The sequence below is a fragment of the Rana temporaria genome, chromosome 5 (assembly GCF_905171775.1).
Source record: "Rana temporaria chromosome 5, aRanTem1.1, whole genome shotgun sequence".
Lineage (NCBI taxonomy): Eukaryota > Metazoa > Chordata > Amphibia > Anura > Ranidae > Rana > Rana temporaria.
The window spans coordinates 124,066,305-124,090,328 of record NC_053493.1 but is presented as its reverse complement, the minus strand read 5'-3'; the positions used below and the strand labels follow the sequence as shown (position 1 = coordinate 124,090,328).

The 24,024-nt window shown below is 40.3% G+C and overlaps 1 protein-coding gene across 1 annotated transcript in view; it reads right to left on the bottom strand.

The window, feature by feature from the left end:
- GADL1 (glutamate decarboxylase like 1) overlaps window positions 1–24,024 on the bottom strand; it is a 427,714-nt gene that overhangs the window by 80,430 nt on the left and 323,260 nt on the right. The window contains exon 13 of the mRNA XM_040353089.1: window positions 10,620–10,671. Within this exon, the coding sequence (XP_040209023.1) occupies window positions 10,620–10,671 (52 nt within the window). The remainder of the gene's footprint in view (window positions 1–10,619; window positions 10,672–24,024) is intronic.

Sequence of the window (24,024 nt, the reverse complement as noted above, 5' to 3'; positions counted from 1 at the left end):
TCACCAAATACAATGTGTAATATTTTATATTCTGTGCAGGTCAGTCAAGTTCCTCCACCCCAACTCGCTCATCCATTTCTTTATGGACCTTGCTTTGTGTACCGGTCCAAATCATTTGGTGATGAGTTCACTCTGAAGTCCTCTAGAAGGGGGAGGAGTGGCCTAACAATGGCAGAGTGAGGAGACACACGCTGAGCTGAGCTATACCTCACCTCTCCTCACTAAATACTAAACAGACTGAATGGTATGCAAACCTGGAAGTTTTAACTTGATTTAATGCAGAGCTGTTATGAGAACTTGAACCTGAAGCAGTGGAATTCATAGGCTTTTCTTAGCCCTGGAAGCCCGGAAAACTATTGGAAATCTTTGGCAGCCTGAAAGCACTGAAAAGTCCTGAGAAGCCCTGATATAATTTCATCTGGTTATCCATCTTTTCTTCTGATCCGTTTGGTCAGTTCCTCAGAGCCGGTGAGTAGAGACAGTTCAACAGCTGAGCGTGCGGCGTTCAGCGTGTGTTGTGTGTGAGAGGTGGGAGTGAACCTGAGAACTGAAGACAGGGAGCCGATACACACACACCGCTGCGCCGCGAGGAGAGTGAGAAGTCAGCTGTGTGCTACGTGTGAGAAGCGGGGGGGGAGAAGCGGACCCCCCCGAGACTATTGATGTGACTGTGGCTGTGAGTTAGCACCACAGGGTTGAAAAAGTGACCTCGAGGCTTGGGAGAGAGACGGGAAGAGTGCGGTGAGTACAAAGTGGCTGTACATTCCTAAGCTGCCAGTAAGAGGCCAAGTAAAAAAAAAAAAGTTGCAAGGAAATGTGAAATGTGAAGCACGGGCTTTTGGAAGTAGCTGCGGTGGTCATGGAATAGAGGAGTCTATGAGCCTTTGAACTTCTGAACTTATAATCTAAGTAAGAGAAGACAGGCTTGAAAGGGCTGGAGGTGGAGATTTAAGACGGGCTGGTATATGTTTTGGAATATACGGGTGATCGCATCAGGACTCTTTCTTTTTTTCTTCTTTTTTTTTACTGACTAAATAAAGTTTAAAAAAAAGAGACTTAAAAACCGGTGGGACTGAGCAATATTTATCTTGCTGGCAGCAGCGGGATGAATGTAGCAAAGAAAAAAACGGAAGCAATCCCACAGCAAAAGCAGCAACAAAATCCAACAAAAATAATACTGACCCCACTGACACAGCCAGAGATCAAAGACTATTTCTTACGTACAAGAGCAGCAACTGCCACAGCAAGAGCCTCAGTGCTAGAGACAAGGGGGACAGAGTATCCAGAGATCCCGAGAGCAGCACCCCGGATGAGCCTTACTACACCACAGGCCACGGAAGGGGGGCAAGAGCAGGAGGAGATAAATAGCTGGGAACATAAGAACATGGCGGAAAATAACATAGGTGGAATAGACTTAATGGCGATTTTACAGGCATTACCAACTAGGGATGAGATGGCGATCCTTCAGGCCCTCCCGACAAGGGATGAGATGGAAACACTGGTGACCCGACTTGAGGAGGGACATCGGAAAGAATTGCAATTAATTAGATCTGAGATGCAGGCACTTTCAGATAAAATTTCAGAAGAAGGGATACGGGTGGTGAAGTTGGAAGATCGGGTATCTGAGCTAGAGGAGATAAGGAAAAAAGAACCCCCTTATAGACCACAGAGCTCGGCTATATATTTGAAATTCGAAGAGATCGAAGACAGAAGTCGGAGATTAAATCTTCGGTTTAGAGGGATACCCGAAGAAATTGAGGGAGAATCTCTACAAAGAGTTGTTAAAACAATATGCCAGCAGCTAGGGGCTGAATTAATAAAGGAACAGAAACAGATTGAATTTGATCGACTACATAGGGCCCTGGGGCCACGGCCCAGCGATCCGGCAAGGCCCAGAGATGTGATAGGTCGTTTCCATCATTATGCACATAAAGAAATAATTAGTCGCAAGGCATGGGAGGCAAAGATAATAAAGTTTGAAGAAATGGCAATAAAGATTCTTCCAGACCTTTCATGGGCCACGTTACAACGGCGAGCACAATTACGCCCGCTCCTGGAAAAAATTAAATCAGTAGGTGGGACCTATAGCTGGGGATACCCGATCGCACTATTTGTTAAGAAAGGACCACTCTCATTTTTATTATCTGAACCGTTAGAGCTTCCAGAGATGTTCGAATTTTTGGGAATAGAAAAATTGGAGGTCCCAGATTGGCTACGGCCAATGGACAGACCACGTCGGAAAGGTGGCCTACAAACAACAAAGGATCGAGAATTACAACGCAGAGGAACAGAAGAAAATCGGAATAAATCATAGGGACTGGGCAGGGGATATTGAAAACTGAGTCTTTTTTTTTTTTTTTTTTCTTTTTCCTTCTCCAAGACAAAATGGATGAATATATAGGACTATTATGTCTCCCCCCGGTACTAAACTGACTAGATGGTTGGTCTTTCCTTTTTTTTTTTTTTTTCTTCTATGCCTATTTTCTAGGCCATCCCCCTGCCCCCCTTTCTTTTGTTGTTTCCCTTTAATGTGGAAGTCCCTCCTCCACCACCACCCTTTAAACATTCCCCAGAATCAATTTATATAGGGGGTTACTAGGAGAAGGGGAAATATGGATTGAATGTATGAACTGTATGCACCTTCATTGAGGTTCTTTTTTTCTTTTTTTTCTCTTTCCCTCTTCCCCCCCCCCCCCCATAATTTTATTTTTATTTATACTTATAAATTGGTAATGAACAGTCACTGGAATGTTTTAGTTTTGATTGAAATATATGTTGATAAAATATTAAATGTCAATTGGGAAATATAATACAATATAAATTATACAGCATTATACATCAATAAATAGATCAGGATAGTCCACCCTGGACCTTGGGGATTTTTTTTTTTTTTTCTCCCCTCTTTCTTTTTTTTCTTTTGCACCTGAGGGAAACACCTGATCACTAGCACCATTGTGCACATGTAAGAAAACTTTTGGGGATAAATTTTTTTTTTTTTTTCGGGGGAGGGGGGGGGGGGTAGAAAGGGAGATCATATGCACTATTGAGCATACGTAAAAATTTCTTGGGAGACTTGTTTTCTTTTTTGGAGAAGGGAGGGTAGAAAGGGGGATTAAGATTAGATATAACGATAATGGGAGGGGGTAGGGGTGGGAGGGGGGAGGAAACAAAATAGACACAGTTGGGTAAATAACACGTCACATAAATCACAGTTTAAAATGAGATCTTGCACTTAATGCGAGAACCAATAGGAATAAAGGGTGAAGAGAGCCCCCCTTTTTTTTTTTTTTTTTTTTTTTTTTTTTTTATAGTATAGGGGACGACTTATTAAGTCCACATATAGGGGAATAGGTAAATCACATAAGGAGGTGCAGGGTGTTCAGGACTGGAAATATGAAGTAGCTGTATTAAAATAATGATAAAAGGAATGGAAACGGAAGGTGAATATGTAATGGGAAGGAGGGAGGGGGAGGTGGAAGAGGAGAAGATTTTTACTAGATTGAACAAATAAGGGGTATATTCATAAATAAAGGAGTTAATATTGACATATGAATATAAGAGGAATAATAATTATGTTCTAAATGTCTGATTTCCTATTAATGCGAATATCATTTGTTAAAATATATAGGATATGAAGTGAAATTAAATATGTTAATGATGTGTGCATATAAAGAAAATAATTATGAGGAAGGGGTGGTGGGGAGAGGGGATGGTGAAGGAATTTAGAGGTGGGGGAGGGATACCAGAATAGAGATTAGAAAGTGAAGGGGAGGGAAGGGGAGGGGGAAGAGGAAAGAGGGGGGAGAAGGAGGAGAGAAGGAAGGAGAGAAAGAAGGAAATAAGGGGAGCTACAGGGTAAATAAGTTTGAAAGGGTTTAAAGAGAAATTAAATAAAGTGAGGAGAGGTAGTAGGAGCTCAGCCACTCCTGCTTTTGCAGGCTTATTCCTCCTATTTTCGGTAACTACGGGATAACAGAAGTCCCACGTAGAAGCCGTAATATAAAATCCGTACCTCCTAAGACCCCTATAGGAGGATTTTTTTTTTTTTTTTTTTAATAAATTTAAATTTGGTTTTATTTTATATTTTATTTTAATTATTTTTTTTCCTTTTTTTTTTTTTTTTTTTTATCTTATTTTTTTTTCCTCGTCCTCTCCTTCTCCGCTGTCGGCTAAAATTGGTGTTAGATGGATAAAATAAGGGTTACTTCCCTAAATGTAAGAGGACTTAATATCCCCGAAAAACGGAAAATATTAATAAATGAACTAAAATCGCTTAAAACGGACATAGGATTTATTCAGGAAACACACTTTAAAGATGGGGTATATACATATCTTCAAAATAGGAATTTCCCTAATGTATACCAGGCCTCTAACCAGGAAGCCAAAAGCAAAGGGGTGGCAATTTTAATAGCAAATAGAATACCATGGTCCTTAGCCGAAAAATACGCGGATCCAGGAGGGAGATTCCTGTTTCTTAAAGGGACAATAGGGGGCGAGAAGGTAACATTAGCCACCATCTATGCACCGAATATACATCAAGACAGTTTCTTAGTAAAGGTGATCACTAAATTGATGAATTTTAAAGAGGGTAAATTGATTTGTGGTGGGGATCTGAATATACCTTTAAACCCAAAGGAAGATACCTCAGTAGGGACGTCGTCGGTACCAAATGGAATTAGGAAACGAATCATACAAAAACTACATGAATTTCAGTTGGTAGATGGATGGCGTATATTACACGTAGGAGAGAAAGACTATACATATTTTTCAACCCCACATCAAATATATTCAAGAATAGATCTTTTTCTGATACCTCATCAGTGTTTACACTTAATAAAGGACATTTCAATTGGGAATATAACTTGGACAGATCACGCCCCGGTAACAATGGAAATAACTTGGGGAGAGGGAACTCAGACGTCAGAGCGGAGGTGGAAATTAAATGAGAGTCTACTACAGAATCCTGATATAATTGAAGATGTAAAAAAAGAAATAACATGGTATTTCCAGACAAATGATAATGAAGAAAGTGATCCGGGAATAGTTTGGGAAGCCCATAAATCAGTGATTCGAGGGGTTTTAATTAAACATGGTTCCCGAGTTAAGAAAGCTAGAGAAAAACAAATAAAAGAATTATTAGAAAAGATACAGAGATTGGAGATACAACATAAAAAAAAGACAGAAATGGGTATAGGAATTGAATTAACACATTTAAGAAGACAGGTAGCGGATCTCCTTAGATATAAGGCTGAAGCGGTTTTACAATATGCAGAGAAGATGACATATGATTCAGGTGATAAATGTGGGAAGTTACTAGCAAAAAAATTGAAAAAATTACAGTCACGGTCATATATCCCATTTATTAAAACCAAAGAAGATAAAAAACTCCACCTTTCAAAAGAAATAGCACAAGAATTTAGGAAATACTACGCCACGTTATATAACCTTCAAGGGAAGGAGAACCCCTCTGGGGCTGTGGAGAAATATATATCCTCAGCAGGTCTGACTAGATTAACACCTCCAGAGCGAAGGGATTTGGGAAAACCAATTACTCTGGAGGAAGTGCAATCAATAATGAAAACAATAAAACATGGTAAAGCCCCAGGCCCAGACGGGTTCACCATACAATATTATAAAAGCTTTAGTACACTATTAGGGACCCATATGACTAAATTGTTTAATACAGTAGGACAAATAAGAATGTTACCCCCGGAGACGTTACTAGCACATATTACGATTATCCCAAAAGAAGGGAAGGATCCAGGGGCATGCACTAGTTATAGACCAATATCATTAATAAATGTAGACATTAAAATTTTGACAAAGATTTTGGCATCACGTATACAGCCCTATCTATCTAAACTGGTACATTTGGATCAGGTTGGGTTCATACCAAATAGAGAAGCAAGGGATAGTACTATTAAAGTGTTAAACTTAATAAACCAAGTAAAAGAAAAGAAGATATCGAGTGTTTTCTTGAACTCAGATGCAGAGAAGGCATTCGATCGAGTGAATTGGGAATTTATGTTGGGAACAGTAAAACAAATGGGATTAGGAGAGCGGATGGTTCAGTGGATAGCGGGGGTGTATGCGGGACCCAGAGCTTTGGTAAAAGTGAATGGGGTGTACTCTGAGCCTCTAGCAATCACAAATGGTACTAGGCAGGGCTGCCCCCTGTCGCCTTTATTATTTGCATTAACATTAGAACCATTATTAAACAAGATTCGACAGAACAGAGATATAGTGGGTATTCAATTGGGAGGGAGGGAATATAAAGTATCGGCTTACGCAGATGACATGCTCTTCTCCCTAACAAAACCACAGATATCCCTTCCAAATTTAATGAAAGAAGTAGAACTTTATGGGAGGATGTCAAACTTTAAAATAAATTATAATAAATCTGAAGCAATGGGGGTCGCTCTGCCAGGGTCGATTAAGAATGGTTTGGAATTTAGTTTTAAGTTTAAGTGGACGACGAGGGCATTGAATTATTTGGGCACTCAAATGCCACCAGATTTAAAGGATACTTTTGAACTAAATTTTAAACCATTATTGGGTACAATCAGAACAATGTTAGATGGATGGAGTAGAGGGACGCACTCTTGGTTTGGGAGATCTAATATTTTGAAAATGAGTGTAGTGCCAAAGTTTTTATATCTTTTTCAAGCTCTACCAATTCAGATCCCCATGTCGTACTTCAATCAAATTCGGGCCTTATTTACAAAATTTATATGGGGGAGTAAAAGGCCCAGGATCGGTAGGAAATTATTGATCCTACCCAAGAAGGTGGGAGGGATATCAGCACCGGATATGTTAAAGTACTATCACGCAGTCCAGTTGGGAAGGATAGCAGATTGGAGTAGACATGGGGATTATAAATTGTGGATCACTATAGAGCAACAAATGTGCCCTGTACCGTTAGATAGGGCAATATGGTGCTATTCTGCGTTACCCCTCACAGTTAAAACTCACCCAACGATAGGACCAACTTTATGGACTGGAAATAAAATATGTCATAATCCGAATTTCTCAACTAATAATTCCCCCCTCTACCCAATAATAGGAAATCCAGAATTCCAGCCTGGTTTGGAATCCCATATACTCAAGAAATTAAAAGAAAAGGGTAGATTTCAAGCCTCCCACTTTCTAGGTGAAAGGGGGTGGATGACAATAGGAGAAATAGCACAAAGGGGAGGGAGCGGTGAGATACCGATATGGCAAGCGCGACAGGTACGACACTTTCTGGAGACTCTGGATGGTGCAGAAAAGTATAAACGGGCACTAACAAAGTTTGAGGAGTACTGTGGAGGAAAGGAATCACTAGCCCATATGGTCTCTAAAATGTATATATTATTGACTGCACCACCAGAAGACTTTAGAATGTCGAGCCTAGTAAAATGGGAGAGAGATTTAGGCCAAGTTTTTTCCCCAATACAAAGCCAAAATATCATAAATTTAGCATTAAACTCTTCAAGATGCACGAAAATACAAGAATTAAATTATAAAATATTAACAAGATGGTACTATACGCCAGCGCGTTTAAACACATTTTTTCCTGAAATGTCAGATAGATGTTGGAGAGGCTGTGGGGAGAAAGGGACAATGCTACATACATTTTGGGGATGTCCAATAATACAACAATTCTGGGAAACAGTACGGAGAATTACACAAGTATTTACGGAATATTTTATTCCAGTTGACCCATCGTTTTTTCTACTACATCATGCTGAAATATATCCGGTGAGATATAAGGGATCAATGATGTGTCATTTGATAAATGCGGCGAAAAGTTGCATTGCAACAAAATGGAAAGACCCCGAGGCACCTCCAATATCTATGTGGCTGAAAAAAGTAAGGAAAATAGGGATAATGGAGAAACTCCTCCCAAAAACAATAGATAAGAAAGAGCAAATTAAAATGATATGGGCACCTTGGGATTTATTTTTACAGTCGGAGGAAGGTAAAAAGCTAATAGGAGAATAAGATAAAGGGTAGTAGATGGAAGAAAGAAGGAAAATAGGAGAGAGAACATTTTGCGCACGGTTGGAGGACAGCGGAGGAGGGGAGGGGTGTATCGTATTGTCTTATTAAAAATTTTTTTTTTTTTTTTTTTTTTTTTTTTTTTCTCTTCTCTTCTCCTAATTCTTCTCTCCGGCCTGAGGATAGACAGCTGGAGGAGGGGAATGGGGGAAGAAGGGGGTCTAGAGGTAGGGATAAGGGGGGAGGGAAAGGGGGGATAAAATGAGGAAGGAAGTGCTGCGGGAATAAGGAGGGAATTAGTACTTTAGATAAAGAATAAATGGATATTTAGTGGGAGATGGAATACTTGGGTAGTCTGAAATTTAGTTTAGAAGTAGAAAGTATTTGGTCTATTACAGAGGAATGGATTGAAACTAGTAGTGATACAGATATTATGAATAGTAAATAGAGTTAAAGAGAGAGAATAAATATAATTTCCATACATATGTTGATGTATAGGACTATGCTTAGTCCTCTTCTTATGTTTCCTGTATCACTTTCTTGCTTTTTGTTTTCTTGGAAAAGAAACGAAATAAAAAAGGAAAATTTGAAAAAAAAAAAACAAATCATTTGGTGGAGGGGGAGTTATGATGTGGGGTTGTTTTTTAGGGGTTGGGCTTGGCCCCATAGCTCCAGTGAAGGGAACTCTTAAGGCATCAGCAGTCAACATACCAAGACATTTTTCATGCTCCCAACTTTGAGGGAACAGTTTGGGGATGGCCCCTTTTTGTTCCAACATGACTGTGCACCATTGCACAAGCAAGGTCCATAAAGACATTGATGAGCGAGTTTGGGGTGGAGGAACTTGACTGGCCTGCACAGAGTCCTGACCTCAACCTGATACAACACCTTTGGGATGAATTAGAGCAGAGACTGTGAGCCAGGCCTTCTCGTCCATATCAGTGTCTTACCTCACAAATGAGCTGTTAGAAGAATGGTCAAACATTCCCATAGGCACACTCTTAAACCTTGTGGACAGCCTTCCCAGAAGAGTTAAAGCTGTTATAGCTGCGAAGGGTGGGCCAACTCAATATTGAACCCTACGGACTAAGACTGGGATGCCATTAAAGTTTATATGCGTGTAAATTCAGGTGTCCCAATACTTTTGGTAATATTGTGTATGTTTAAAAAAATGTATTTCAATAGTCAGACTTTGACCAATTGTTACATATGACTTCCGACGCATTTCGTATTTGCATTACTGCTTCTAACTTTGCACCTTTTTAGTAAACTGCAAATTATAATTCCCCCCTGGCTGATCATTTGGGTGATAACATAAACATTCTGCTAAAAAACTATTGAGTATTATTTGGGTGATAGCTCTGAGTCTCCTGACATCACACCCAAGATGGTGGCTCCGAGCAGCACTGTCAGGGCTTTTGAATGTCTACACAAGGGAGACTTTTACAGGTAAATAACATTAATAAAATACATATAATGCACATAGGATCCTATAGGAAGATTTTGAATGATTAGTCTGGGGACAAGGTCCCTTTAAAGAAAAAAAAGATAGACATGTATAATTTCACATAGCAGTAACATGTGTTTTCAAGTACATAAAAAAAGGTAAAATGCATAGAAATTAATGCATCATGCATTTCTGTGTATTTGTAGCACATATGTAGCATGAACACTGTTTTTGAATACACTGTTATTTCCTTGGTTGTCACAATGCATGGTATAACACATCAACAGTGCCCTTCAACACGTATAAGTGCATGTGACTGCAAACACATAGGTATGAAGGTACCCTTACAATAGGGATGAGCTTTATGTTCGCGTCGAATGTGAGTTTGACTCGAACATTGTCTGTTCGCCTGTTCGGTGAACAGAGAACAATTTGGGGTGTTGTCAAAGTCTATATGAGAAATCAAAAGTGTTAATTTTAAAGGTTAATATGCAAGTCATAAAAAGTGTTTGGGGACCTGGGTCCTGCCCCAGGGGACATGTATCAATGCAAAAAATGACAGTTTTTTTCGGGAGCAGCGATTTTGATAATGCTTAAAGTGAAACAATAAAAGTGAAATATGTCTTTAAATTTTGTACCTGGGGTGTGTGTATAGTATGCCTGTAAATTAGCGCATGTTTTCCATGTTTAGAATTGTCCCTGCACAAAATGTCACTTGCGGCTATTCATGAATTGTCGGATCCTGCCAATACAGATCAAAATCATTGAAAAAAACGGCAGGGGTTCCTCCCCCCAGTCCATTACCAGGCCCTTTGGGTCTGGTATGAATCTGGTATGTTTTGAGGGATCCTTTTGGGATTTATAAAACCTGCAACTAGCAATGGAGAGGTCTGTACCAAACTTAAACGTGGGCTTTAATTTATGACATGACCTAGTTCAAAAAAGGGAATGTGGTTCATATTGCTCATATTAACCTGCCATGTACTAGTTTTCAACACTTTAGTCTAATCAGATTATTAAAAACATTATATAATTAATTGGCTTCTAAAACATACACCCCACTATGCTCTTTGATTTTGTAATACATTATTAGTGTTTTATTTCAAGTATTTTATTTTGAGATCAAATCACTTAAATTGACATTAGTAGAATTACTTCATTAAAAGATAAAAGAGAAAAAAACATTACATACCTCCCAGAGAAGTTCAAACCCGTCTCTTTTCTTGATTTCATTTGCTAGATATCTGCAAAATAAAGGAAAATTACAGCTTATATGTGATGGCCAGGGGTATGGAATATTATCCTTTCCATTTTTTACGGACTTCAGGTGAATATTAAGAAGAACATGGAACCCTAAGGCGTGTATGTAACTTTACTTCTAATTGTTACATGAACATAATGAGATAGGAAAGAATATGCATAGAATATAAAATGCACTAGAAGGGGGAAATATGAAGAAATTCTACACTTTCAAAGACACCAGAAACTAGAAATAAATGCACTATGTACGTAATACTTCGTAAATGTTTCAATAAAATAAAAACATAAGCTACTGTACATTCTGCAATTGGAATTGATGCAAACTCTGAGGCCTCGTACACACGACCGAGAAACTCGACGGGCGAAACACATCGTTTTCCTCGTCGAGTTCCTTGTTAGGCTTGTCGAGGACCTCGACAAGCTTGCTTTGCGTACACACAGTCAAGCCAAAATCTCCTCGTTCTCAAACGCGGTGACATACAACACATACAACGGCAGGGGAAGTTCGATTCCACTGGCTAAACTCTTGGGGCTGCTTTTGCTAATTTCATGTGTTTGCGTGTTAAATAAAAGTTTGGTAAGAGACGATTTGCACTTTTCAGTCTGTTACAGCTTTAAAAATGTGTTATCTCCATTACAAATGCTACTTTTACTCCCGTCTCATACTTTAATCTGAGCAAGCGCGGGTTTCTTAGCATACAGACCTCCGAGTTTCTCGTTGAAAACCAGCCCATCGAGGATCTCGACGAGCCAAATCAGACTCCCGTCGAGAAAATAGAGAACTTGCTCTCGACGAAAATGTACACACGATACACAAATATCTCCCAGCAAGGTTCTTGCTTTTTTTTGTCGAGAAACTTGGTCGTGTGTACGAGGCCTCACTTATTAAAGACTGACCCTAGTCTAATTAAAAGCAGAGTTTTGAAAGTAAATAAGAAGCCAACCAGGATCTCGTTCTACTTACTTTCCTAGATATGCTGATATGCAAACCCAGTACCAGACACTATTAGATACTGTAAGGCAGGCCTTAGATCATGCAATTTTGTTTCCTTTCACCATGGGTGGAAGGAAACAAAATTACTTAATTATCCTACAGTAATTCTCCTAACAACAATGCCTGTGTTGATGGGAGAATTAAGCAATTTTGCTTCCTCCCGCAGCGCTATTGTATTCTACCGGTGCAGAGCCTTTCTTACTGATTAGTATTGCCAGGTATGCCAGGAATTGTTTGGGAAAATCCGGACAGGCTGCTTGTATACAACTTGAACTCTGCTCAACCGGTCGAATATCAATCCATTAAGCCAACCTTCAGGAAAGAAGCTAAATACTGTACACAGATACCAATTAACAAGGTGTATAGGAGCTTCCGCCTGATAGCTGACAGTCGACTTGTCAGATTTACAATGAATGGAAATGTGTGTAAAACCTACCAAAGCCACCAATCTACTACACACAGTGGTAGCAGTAAACTGGCTAAAGTGTAACTCCACGATTGTTGATTAAAAGAAAAACTCCCCTATTGGTGATGCATGTACATTTCAAGGATTTCAATAAACTTTGTAGGAGAGTCCTACCTGTTTCTCTCCTGTAGAAATAGCAGTTTGTCTTATGATGTCCTTTCTACAATGATTCCTACATGGGAGGGACTGCCTTCCTTATATTCACCTGATACACTCACAGTGTTCTGATGAGGAAATTTGCACTCCTCTAGTAACAAGTGCTAGGGGGATATCTCACCAAATAGACATTTTTTTGTAGGGGGATCCCTAAAACATTACTTGAAGCTTTGTGGAGACTTTTGATGAAATTGGTCAGCTAATCACAGAAGCAAGACATTACTTTTCTGGGGGAATGAATGATGTACAGGGCACCCTTAGGTTGTCATTTAATTTGTATGACAGTTTTAGAAAGTTATAGAAGCTGCAGATTTAAATAAAAAATAAACAAAATTGAGTTTTAATAGCATTAAATTATAAACTGGCTTGTGCAGCATTTTTATATGCTTTTTATATGCTATATGAATATTTTTAACACAAGTGGAGTTAAAGGGGAGTTCCACCCACAATTTCACTTTTTAAATATACCCCTGTAATACACAAGCTTAATGTAGTCTAGTAAAGTTAGTCTGTAAACTAAGGTCTGTTTTGTTAGGTTGTTAGAGCATTTAATTAGTTTATAATCTAGAAATAGACCGTGGCCATCTAAAGTGTGGGCATCATGAAGCCAGACTGTATGACTTCCTGGATTTCAGCCTTGCAGATCTCGCACATGCTGAGTGCTGCACAAGCGATGTAATAGGTTTCAGTCAGGTTTCCATAGCAACGGGAATGTCAGAGGAAGTTGCTGCCCTTTCTCTATGCAAATAGGCTATTTGCATAGACTACTGGGATACATGATGCCTATCCCAGAAACCCTTGCGAATAGCCTTGTGACTTAATAGCCTAGGCTAATAAGGAGGAGGAAGTGAAGGACTACAAAAAAAAGGTATTTACAAGCAACAAAATAAATAAAAAGTGTCCATTCTGAACACTATGAGATTAGGGCATGCAGCACAGACAAACATAAAAAAATGGGTGGAACTCCACTTTAAGTATATAGGTCAGGGACTCCAAAAGATCAGTAGCAACAGCCATTATGCTAAAAGTCGGTGAACTTTAAACAAATGCTTACCTCTTGGGATTTGTAAAAACAACAGTCTCTGAAGTGTGCATAAAGTGGAAAAAGATCCAGTGGATGGCAGTTCTGATTGACAAAAATGCTTTGGTAATGAGAGAGGTCAGAGAAGAATGACCAAACTTGTTTTAGCTAATAAAAAGTCCACTATAGTTTACCACCAGGGGCAGACTGGCCATTCGGGCACTCGGGGGCACTGCCCGAGGGCCCCATGCCACTAGGGGGCCCCAACAGGGTTGCCAGCCTCAGTAAAACCAGGGACAGTATGTAAAAATCAGTGTTTTAAAAAAAATCCCAAGATTATAGCTGCCCCGCCTCTCCAGTACCTTTTCAGTGTGTGTGTGTATATTGTGTGTCTGTGTGTGTATACTGTGTATGTGTGTGTGTAAACTGTGTGGCCCCATAATCTCCTATTGCCCGGGTGCCCCATAATCTTCTATTGCCCGGGGGCCCCATAATCTCCTATTGCCCGGGGGCCCCATGAGTTGTCAGTCCGCCCCTGTTTACCACTAGTCTTTACAACAATGATGTGTAGCAGGTCATTTATAAATGTGTAACACATTTAATCTGAAGAGAATGGGCTTTGGCAGCAGATGTCTGCCAATTAGGTACAAAAAATGTGCCCACAGTGAGTAAAACCGTCCTAAGACTAGTCTAATGAATCTAGATGTATCTCTGGCCAGGATTTAGTGAACACAATGTGGTTGTTTAGGCAACAAGTGTGGGGGAACTGGGTAATGCCATCATAGGCACAAGCCAATTCTTAGTGGGTAGGGGGGCTTGTGCAGAGAAATGTATATTTTTTCTGCATGGTGCAGTAAAAGCAGATTGTGTGAAGTCTCTGACTGGTTCCTACTGAATTTTTTCTTTAATTCTTAAAAGCTCACCTACAAACAACTGCATTCAACTGGTTGTACACAAGTCAATTGATAGATAAACTTGTGTACAACCATGTGTGAATCAAAGCAGTTAAAGAAGAAGTACAGACATTGCTTGTTAGGCTTTACTTCTCCTGTGGATCACAGCAGCACAGTTGGTTCTGTACTCCTGTGACCCATTTTCAGCAGGCAGCAAGCTGAAGCCCTCTGTCGGCTGACATTACAGAGCCTGTCCAGGCTCAGGCAAGTTTACGACAATGGAGTCGGTATCTGCCCACAAGCCTAGCCGGCACCCAGCTCAGCCTCTCAGCAAGCTGCTGTCCTTCCCAGCTCAGCAAATCTCAGAATATGGCAACCTGGACTGCCACTATTATTTTTTCAATAATCCGTTTGCCAATGGTTATGTCAATTATAATTTATCTGACACTGCTATCTCTTCTGGATTTGCGATTCTCTCTTACTTCTCATCACTCTCAATATCTCCTCTGTGTCTGACTCTGGTACTATCCCATGGTACTGGTACTGCCCCACGATGCTTTGCACACAATATGAAAATGTGCATGTGCGTGTATCAGTCACAGACTCTGTCAACATCCCTTTTCCCAGAAGTACATAAAATTGTTTTTTAGAATCTTGTTGAATCAGGGCCACAAAAAATTACCACCATATGGATTACAATTTCTAAATGGATCCATCTCTGCGACAACTGCGACAAATAAAATTCTTAGGCAGGCCATACATTATTCTTTTTTTTTTATTCATTTAACCAGGGGGTTAAGTGGGAAAAAAAACGGATCCCCCATTCACACATACAATGTGGATGAGGGAATCAGTCCTATTGTATTCTGCTGGCAGGAAGTCTTCCCTATTGGCAGAATGCATTGATTAGTGTTGCCGGATAAAGCCGGTGGAAATGATCATTTGGGAAAAACCCGGGCTGGTTGTGCACAAGTCAATTGATAGTACAACCAGCTAGCCCATACATGGATCTAAATTCAGTTGCAGGTTAAAGTTCATATTCGATTGTAGTCATTGTTTTATATGTTTACATTGTTAACCATTTATATAATTGTTTGATTGTAGTCATTGTTTTATATGTTTACATTGTTAACCATTTATAACATTTTTTGAGTTTGGATAATAATGCCCTTTTTAGAAAATACTTTAGCATCCTGCACAGAGTGTGCCCTGGATGGCAGATATATTCCCCCACTATATGTATAATAGTTCCTTGAAGAGAGAGCTCAAGAAGCATTGTTAGTACTTGGGGGTTCTTATCCATGTGAGCTGAGGGGTTCCGGGTATGCCTGTTGGAGATGACTGATTTTCAGTAATTTCTGGAGTGTTATGTCATCATTAGGGATTGTGGTCCAGAAGTGGTCTTGTCAACATGTAACAGAGTCTTGAAAAGCAGTAGGAAGGAAGACACAGATGTCTATGACGTAGAGTGGAGTGGTTTCACATCTGTGAACAAGGGTGGACTCTCTGGGAACCCTAAACCCCAGTATGGGACCAAGAGAGATGCGGTGAGCATGTTATATGGTTTTCTTTATACCAGAACTGAGAACTGTCTGCTTTACTTTTGCTAAAGAAAGTTACTGTATTTGTGTTTGACTGTTTTGGGAGACCAATAAAGACTATTTAAATTTAAAAGTGGCTTGGGTGATCTTAGCCCTTTATATGACAATCTTTAGATAACAATTGGTATAGTCAGCATTTAGCTAAATCTATTTGCCAAATAGCATTTAAATATATATACAGGGAGTGCAGAATTATTAGGCAAGTTGTATTTTTGAGGATTAATTTTTATTATTGAACAACAACCATGTTCTCAATGAACCCAAAAAACGAATTAATATCAAAGCTGAATATTTTTGGAAGTAGTTTTTAGTTTGTTTTTAGTTTTGGCTATTTTAGGGGGATATCTGTGTGTGGAAGTGACTAATACTGTGCATAATTACTAGGCAACTTAACAAAAAAAAAATATATACCCATTTCAATTATTTATTTTTACCAGTGAAACCAATATAACATCTCAACATTCACAAATATACATTTCTGACATTCAAAAACAAAACAAAAACAAATCAGTGACCAATATAGCCACCTTTCTTTGCAAGGACACTCAAAAGCCTGCCATCCATGGATTCTGTCAGTGTTTTGATCTGTTCACCATCAACATTGCGTGCAGCAGCAACCGCAGCCTCCCAGACACTGTTCAGAGAGGTGTACTGTTTTCCCTCCTTGTAAATCTCACATTTGATGATGGACCACAGGTTCTCAATGGGGTTCAGATCAGGTGAACAAGGAGGCCATGTCATTAGTTTTTCTTCTTTTATACCCTTTCTTGCCAGCCACGCTGTGGAGTACTTGGACGCGTGTGATGGAGCATTGTCCTGCATGAAAATCATGTTTTTCTTGAAGGATGCAGACTTCTTCCTGTACCACTGCTTGAAGAAGGTGTCTTCCAGAAACTGGCAGTAGGACTGGGAGTTGAGCTTGACTCCATCCTCAACCCGAAAAGGCCCCACAAGCTCATCTTTGATGATACCAGCCCAAACCAGTACTCCACCTCCACCTTGCTGGTGTCTGAGTCGGACTGGAGCTCTCTGCCCTTTACCAATCCAGCCACGGGCCCATCCATCTGGCCCATCAAGACTCACTCTCATTTCATCAGTCCATAAAACCTTAGAAAAATCATTCTTGAGATATTTCTTGGCCCAGTCTTGACGTTTCAGCTTGTGTGTCTTGTTCAGTGGTGGTCGTCTTTCAGCCTTTCTTACCTTGGCCATGTCTCTGAGTATTGCACACCTTGTGCTTTTGGGCACTCCAGTGATGTTGCAGCTCTGAAATATGGCCAAACTGGTGGCAAGTGGCATCTTGGCAGCTGCACGCTTGACTTTTCTCAGTTCATGGGCAGTTATTTTGCTCCTTGGTTTTTCCACACGCTTTTTGCGACCCTGTTGACTATTTTGAATGAAACGCTTGATTGTTCGATGATCACGCTTCAGAAGCTTTGCAATTTTAAGAGTGCTGCATACCTCTGCAAGATATCTCACTATTTTTGACTTTTCTGAGCCTGTCAAGTCCTTCTTTTGACCCATTTTGCCAAAGGAAAGGAAGTTGACTAATAATTATGCACACCTGATATAGGGTGTTGATGTCATTAGACCACACCCCTTCTCATTACAGAGATGCACATCACCTAATATGCCTAATTGGTAGTAGGCTTTCGAGCCTATACAGCTTGGAGTAAGACAACATGCATAAAGAGGATGATGTGGTCAAAATACTCATTTGCCTAATAATTCTGCACTCCCTGTATATGTGGGCAGTTATGACATCTGTAAAGAAAATCTGATTGTGTGAATTAAAAAAAATGAGTTTGCTAACAGCTCCAGTACATAATGTTTTCAGTGCTGTAGCTCCTCCACCGATAAATTCTGAAGTATTGGTAGATTGATATTGATAATGACACTCAGAAAATCCCAGCCTTCAGAGTAAAACAGTGACATGTTAGCATTTCTAGCATTGTAGGTGTAAATCTGCATTGAAATCTGACTTAATAATGTCTTCTTATTCCTTCTATCAAGAAAAGACGAGAATAGCCATGGCTGAGATTTTTTTATTTTCTTGCTAATGATGTGTCATTGGAAACAGATGCAAGTTGAATCTCATAATCCTTTGAAGGATTTGTTCATAATTAATCAATTATTTATATGTTTTTTTATTGAATTTCTATCTGTGCTGTAAAATATATATTTTTTCTATTTTTGTAATAAATAATATATTTTAGACATACTTCCGTCTTGCCTCAAAGTTCGACTATCGCTCACTTGTGATTGTGTTTTTTCTTGTTTCTACTATATACGGATGTGGCTCATGTGAGTGCTTTTCCCTAGTGTATCTTGTCCTTCTCTTCCTTTCTTTTATCCATTCTTCTTGTTTTCTCCCCTCTTTTTTATCCATCCCTCCTCCATCCTCCAAAAATTAAAGAAAAAAAGAAAAAGAGAAAGGGGAAAAGGGGGGCTTTTCCCCTTTCTCTTTTTCTTTTTTTCTTTAATTTTTCCCTCCTTTTTTGTGCCCTTAGTTGTCCTTCCCTTTCCCATCCTCCCCTCCTTTTATTTTTGAATGAATTAAGGTCAAGACATTTATATGGCACACAGGCGACTAGCATTTTCAGGAGAGGTCAGCCATGACCTTTTAGAGAGGACCTGCACCCACCACCCCCATTTTTTTCACCCTCCCCCCCTTACCTTAAGGTAGTATCTGCAGTGGATCCAGCAATGTCACGCTAAGATTGTCTCATACCCAGGCATAGCTCTGTCCTGCTCCGCCATGTTCTTTCTGACATCATCGCGAGGCCTGCCAATGTCTTGCTGAAAAAGTTCCCCCAGCAGATAAGGACCCCCTTGTACTGCGCAGGCGTCAACTGAGCCTCTGAAAACATCTGAGCGAAGCGAGGACGTGAGGCTGACTGGCCACTTGCAGTGAGGTCCACGTTGCCCTGAACCTGCTGCAATTACTAGTTACATCGACACTTCAAAAACACCTAGCCGCTATTGCGCAGGCGCCATCTAGAGCTGACTTTCAGCTCTACGTTCGGCTATTTACGGAGCTCAGTTCACGCCTGCACAGTACAGGAGGGTCCTTATCCACCGGGGGGAACTTATTCCTCAGAACACAGACTCTTTCTGGTTTAGCAGGGGGACCTCCCGATGACGTGCCGGTAAGCCCACAACCTTCTCCTTTTTTAAATCGAAGGCTACGCCTCCAAGAAAATGTTTGCATTAAAATACAAAGTTTAATTATATCAAATTAGTTTACAAAAAAATAGAAAAACATATTAATTATCAAAAAAATATATCCCGGGAGGCACAGCGAACAGTGTGCACGTCAGTCACCTAAGGTGACTGAAGAGCATGGATGGCATTTTTATAAAAAAAAAAGTAAAAAAACAAAACAAAAAAACATGCATTACGTACAGGGGATTGAAGGAGGGGAGGAGTGGAGAAATGTAGCGGAAGAGGGGGAAGGTCCTGCACACTTTACATTCTGGCTCACCATGTGTCAGAGACTGATGTGTGTCATGTGTCGGAAAAATTACTGACATGCGTGGGGAGGCTGGGCCGGGCATTTTTATAAAAAAAATATTCAACAATAAAAAATTAAATGTGTACTACTTACAGAGGTTGGAAGGGGGATGGAGTGACACTTCAAAAACACCTAGCCGTCATTGCGCAGGCGTTGTCTAGAGCTGACTCTCAGCTCTAAGTTCAGCTATTTTCAGAGCTCAGTTCACGCCTGCACAGTACAGGGGGGTCCTGATCCACCGGGGGGAACTTATTCCTCAGAACACAGACTCTTTCTGGTTTAGCAGGGGGACCTCCCGATGACGTGCCGGTAGGCCCGCAACCTTCTCCTTTTTTAAATCGAAGGCTACACCTCAAGAAAATGTTTGCATTAAAATACAACATTTAATTATATCAAATTAGTTTACAAAAAAATAGAAAAACATATTAATTATCAAAAAAAATATATCCCAGGAGGCACAGCGCACAGTGTGCATGTCAGTCACCTAAGGTATCTGAAGAGCATGGGTAAGCAAGGATGGGCATTTTTATAAAAAAAAAAGTAAAAAAACAAAACAAAAAACATGCATTACATACAGGGGATGGAAGGAGGGGAGGAGTGGAGGAATGTAGCGGAAGAGGGGGAAGGTCCTGCACACTTTACATTCTGGCTCACCGTGTGTCAGAAACTGATGTGTGTCGGAAAAATGACTGACATGCATAGGGAGGCTGGGCCGGGCATTTTTCTAAAAAAAATATTCAACAATAAAAAATTAAATGTGTACTACTTACAGAGGTTGGAAGGGGGATGGAGTGGAGGGAAGTAGCGGAAGAGGATCAAGATCAGCTTTAAGGTTATCTTCTTTAACAGCACTCTTTACATTATTGCCGTGTTTTAGAAATAAATAATTTTTCTATACTAACTGAAACTGCTTATGAGGATAAATGTCATGCACATGTTCTTTGCTAAGCCATATAAAAGCAAGTAAAATCCAAGGATTTTTGAATTGAGAAAAATGGACTTGTTCCTTTTATGCATGACAGACATAGATGAGATTTCCCTGATGGATCTTAAAAATAAAACTTCAGCTAATAACATAAAATTGATGTAACTGCACCGTCTCTAGGATGACTTGAATGAATGAGTCAGTGAAAAAATGACACCTGTGACAATTTTTACACCTCAGAGCTGGCCTCTTGCAGTGGAAAAGAACTGTCCTTAAGTTATAAGGTCAGAAGACAAGCTCTGAAAGCCAAATCTATTTTCAGACACATAGGCACATTAGCTCTGTATCCTTCAAGTAATCCCCAATGTAATATATCAACAAGACATGAGCAGTTCAAGCCAGCCGAAACAGCAGAAAGCTTGAAGAAAAGAAATTAAAAAGAAAAAAACAAATGGCTAATAGAACATCCTATTATCTTAAATGAAGTTCAAATCTGAATATTTTGTGTAGTTGAATCAGATAACATCAAGGCTACAAAAGTTTTAACTGCTACAATAATCTCATTAGCACGACTGTTTTCCGTAGAACTACATGCAGTAATGAGAGCAATATGTTAAAAGGTTAAAGCCCATAGACAAGAAGTATTGCAAAGTGTTCACTGAAAGCTTATTTTTTCATCTTGTATTCAATTACACTTTGACTACAGGATGATAGGGGCATTTAATTATGGAGTAAATGCTGAATGATAGACTAACTTTACTTATTCCAGTTCAGTAACAAAGTCATGAATTGAAGCAAAAACCTCGACAACTTGCTCAGAAGAGTAGTGTCCATGATTGCAAAGCAACCCTGAAACCATGAATCTTAATGTGATAACTTTGAAAGCAGCCCTTACTTGTCATACAGAAAAATATATATATTTTTTTTTGCAAATTTCCTGCCTACCCAACACAAATAGTTTTAAAATGCCTCCGCCGCACTACAGATGTAAGGGCAGGCAAAGTTGAGCTCTCTTGTTTAGAGCTCCTGACAGCACCTTAGTTGAATGGACCCCTGCTGCGCTGGAAGATTATGAAAGGGGGTACAAAAGATAAAAATATCTCCTAAACCAAGAGGAAAAAACAAAAGGGAGACATCATATTAAACATAAGTTATGTCCTTTGCACCGATTTAGATTTGTAATTTAGGATAAACTTAAGCCTTAAGCCTCGTACACACGACCGAGAAACTCGACGGGCGAAACACATCATTTTGCTCGTCGAGTTCCTTGTGAAGCCGTCGAGAAACTCGACAAGCCAATTTTCTCCATTCCCGTCAAGGAAATAGAGAACATGCTTTCTTTTTGGCTCATCGACTTTCTCGACAGTTTCCTCGACGAAAATGTACACACGACCGGTTTCCTCGGCAAAAAAATATCTCCCAGTAAGTTTCTTGCTGGTTTTTGCCGAGAAACTCGGTCGTGTGTACGAGGCCTGAGGCTTTAAAGCCAGTTGTAATGGGTGAACAGGGGGCTTGCAAAAAAGTATAGAAAGTGCAGTGCACCACTTCACTTCAGATTCATGTCAGTACAGGACACCACTTTCACCCCCTTCCTGCCCAGGCCACTTTTCAGCTTTCAGTGCTGTCACACTTTGAATGACAATTGCGCGGTCAACACTGTACCCAAACAACATTTTTTGAGAGGTATTTATTTTTTTGCTAAACATACAAAAAAAATACCAGTTTCTGTTATAAAATTTTGTAATAAAAAAAGTAATAAATAAGTAATTTTTCTCCTTCACTGATGTGCGCTGATGAGGCTGCACTGATGGCGCTGATAGGCTGCACTGATGAGGTGGCACTGATGAGGAGGCACCGATATGCAGCACTTATGGGCACTGGTAGGTGGCACTGATGCGCACTGGTAGGTGGCACTGATGGGCACTGATAGGTGGCAATGATAGGCAGCACTGATAAACGGCACTGATGGGCTACACCAATGAGGAGGCACCGATGGGCACTGATGAGGAGGCACTGATATGCAGCACTGGTGGGCACTGGTAGGTTGGCACTGATGGGAACTGACGGGCACTGATAGACAGCATCCTTGGGCACTGATAAGAGGCACCAATGGGCACTGATATGCGGCAATGATAGGCATCAATAGGCGGCACTGATAGATGGCCCTGATGGACGGCACTGATGGGTACTGAAAGGCAGCACTGATGGGCACTCACAGGCATCACTGATGGCCATAGCAGCACTGATGGGGCATTGATTATCAATGCAGATGTCCCAACTGAGGAATGACACTCATCGGTTCTCCTCTCCTCACGTGCTGTCAGTGTGGGGAGAGGAAGGCCAATAAACTGTATTTCCTGTTTATACTGTGATCAGCTGTGATTAGACACAGCTAATCGCATGGTAAAGAGCCTATGTCATAGGCTCTTTACTGTGATTAGTAATACGCTATGTCTGAGGGACACAGTGCACCACCAATCACCATGCTGTGTGTCCCCTGAGGGCACCCATGAGTGGCGCATTCTGAAGGACGTCATCTGATGTCCAGTCCAGTCAGAATGGGAAAGCCACCGCCTGGCCATCATTTTGCTATAGGCCAGACGGGAAGGTGCTAGACTATGAAAGAAGAATGAGTATATGTGTATATATATATATATATATATATATATATATATATATATATACACACACACAGTATATTTATACTGTATACTGAAATTACCAGTGGCAAGGGAATTTTTACTTTGTGTGGGAAGTTTTCCTTAGCTTAGTGAATGTTGTGAAAAATTGATTTTGCATAAGGAAACAGCAATTTTTTCTTACACATGGGCAAATTATAGAATCCAGCAGAGCTTCACCTGATTCACTAAGCTAAGGGTAAAATTCACATTTCACATGCAAAATGAACAACCTATTTTCCTTTAGTAAATCAATCTCTATATATTGGACAGTACATACATCCGACCACTGCACTTTATATGCTGTTGTATGTTGTTTACATTGCATGTCACATATTTTAGCTGATGCTTGGGACTGTATGCCACACCCACCCCACATCTATTTACCAGATACAACCACAAATACTAACACCACACCATGTTATGGCAGAAATGTCTGTGGCACTTTATTGGTTTACAATGCTTATAAACAACCATTATAAATAAATCAACTTGCATAACATAAACATCACATCATCACATAGTCTCTGCCCAGTTTTCAGAATTCGGCAGCTTAAACTTTATTACCAACGAATACGCCCCCCCCCCCCAGATACCGGGGTGACTCAACCACACAAAAGGCTGCAACGGGAAGGGAAGGGGCTCTATTTCTCTTCTTTCCTGGCTACTGCAGAAGAAGCCATAACCCCTCTGCAGCCCTTGTATAGCCTCCTCATGGAAATACAGAAGCTTCCTAGACATCCTATTGAATACTTAATTTCCTCCTAGGATATTCAAAGGGACAGTGACCCTAACACCATACCCATTTACATTAACCCAATAACTACACTAAAAGGGAGCCTGGTGGCCCCAGTCCCAAGAAAGTGGGCCCAAATGGTTGTGCCCACTTTTTACATGGGACTGTAGGCCACACCCGCCCTCACCTATTCGCCAGATACAACCACAAATGCCGAAACCAGCAGCTTAAACTTTATTACCAACGAATACTTCCCCACCAGCCGGACTTGTGCAGCAAGCACGGCCTACCCCACATACGCGGCTATCTCAATGCTGTACTGCAGCTCTAAATTAAAGATATTGCCACCTACA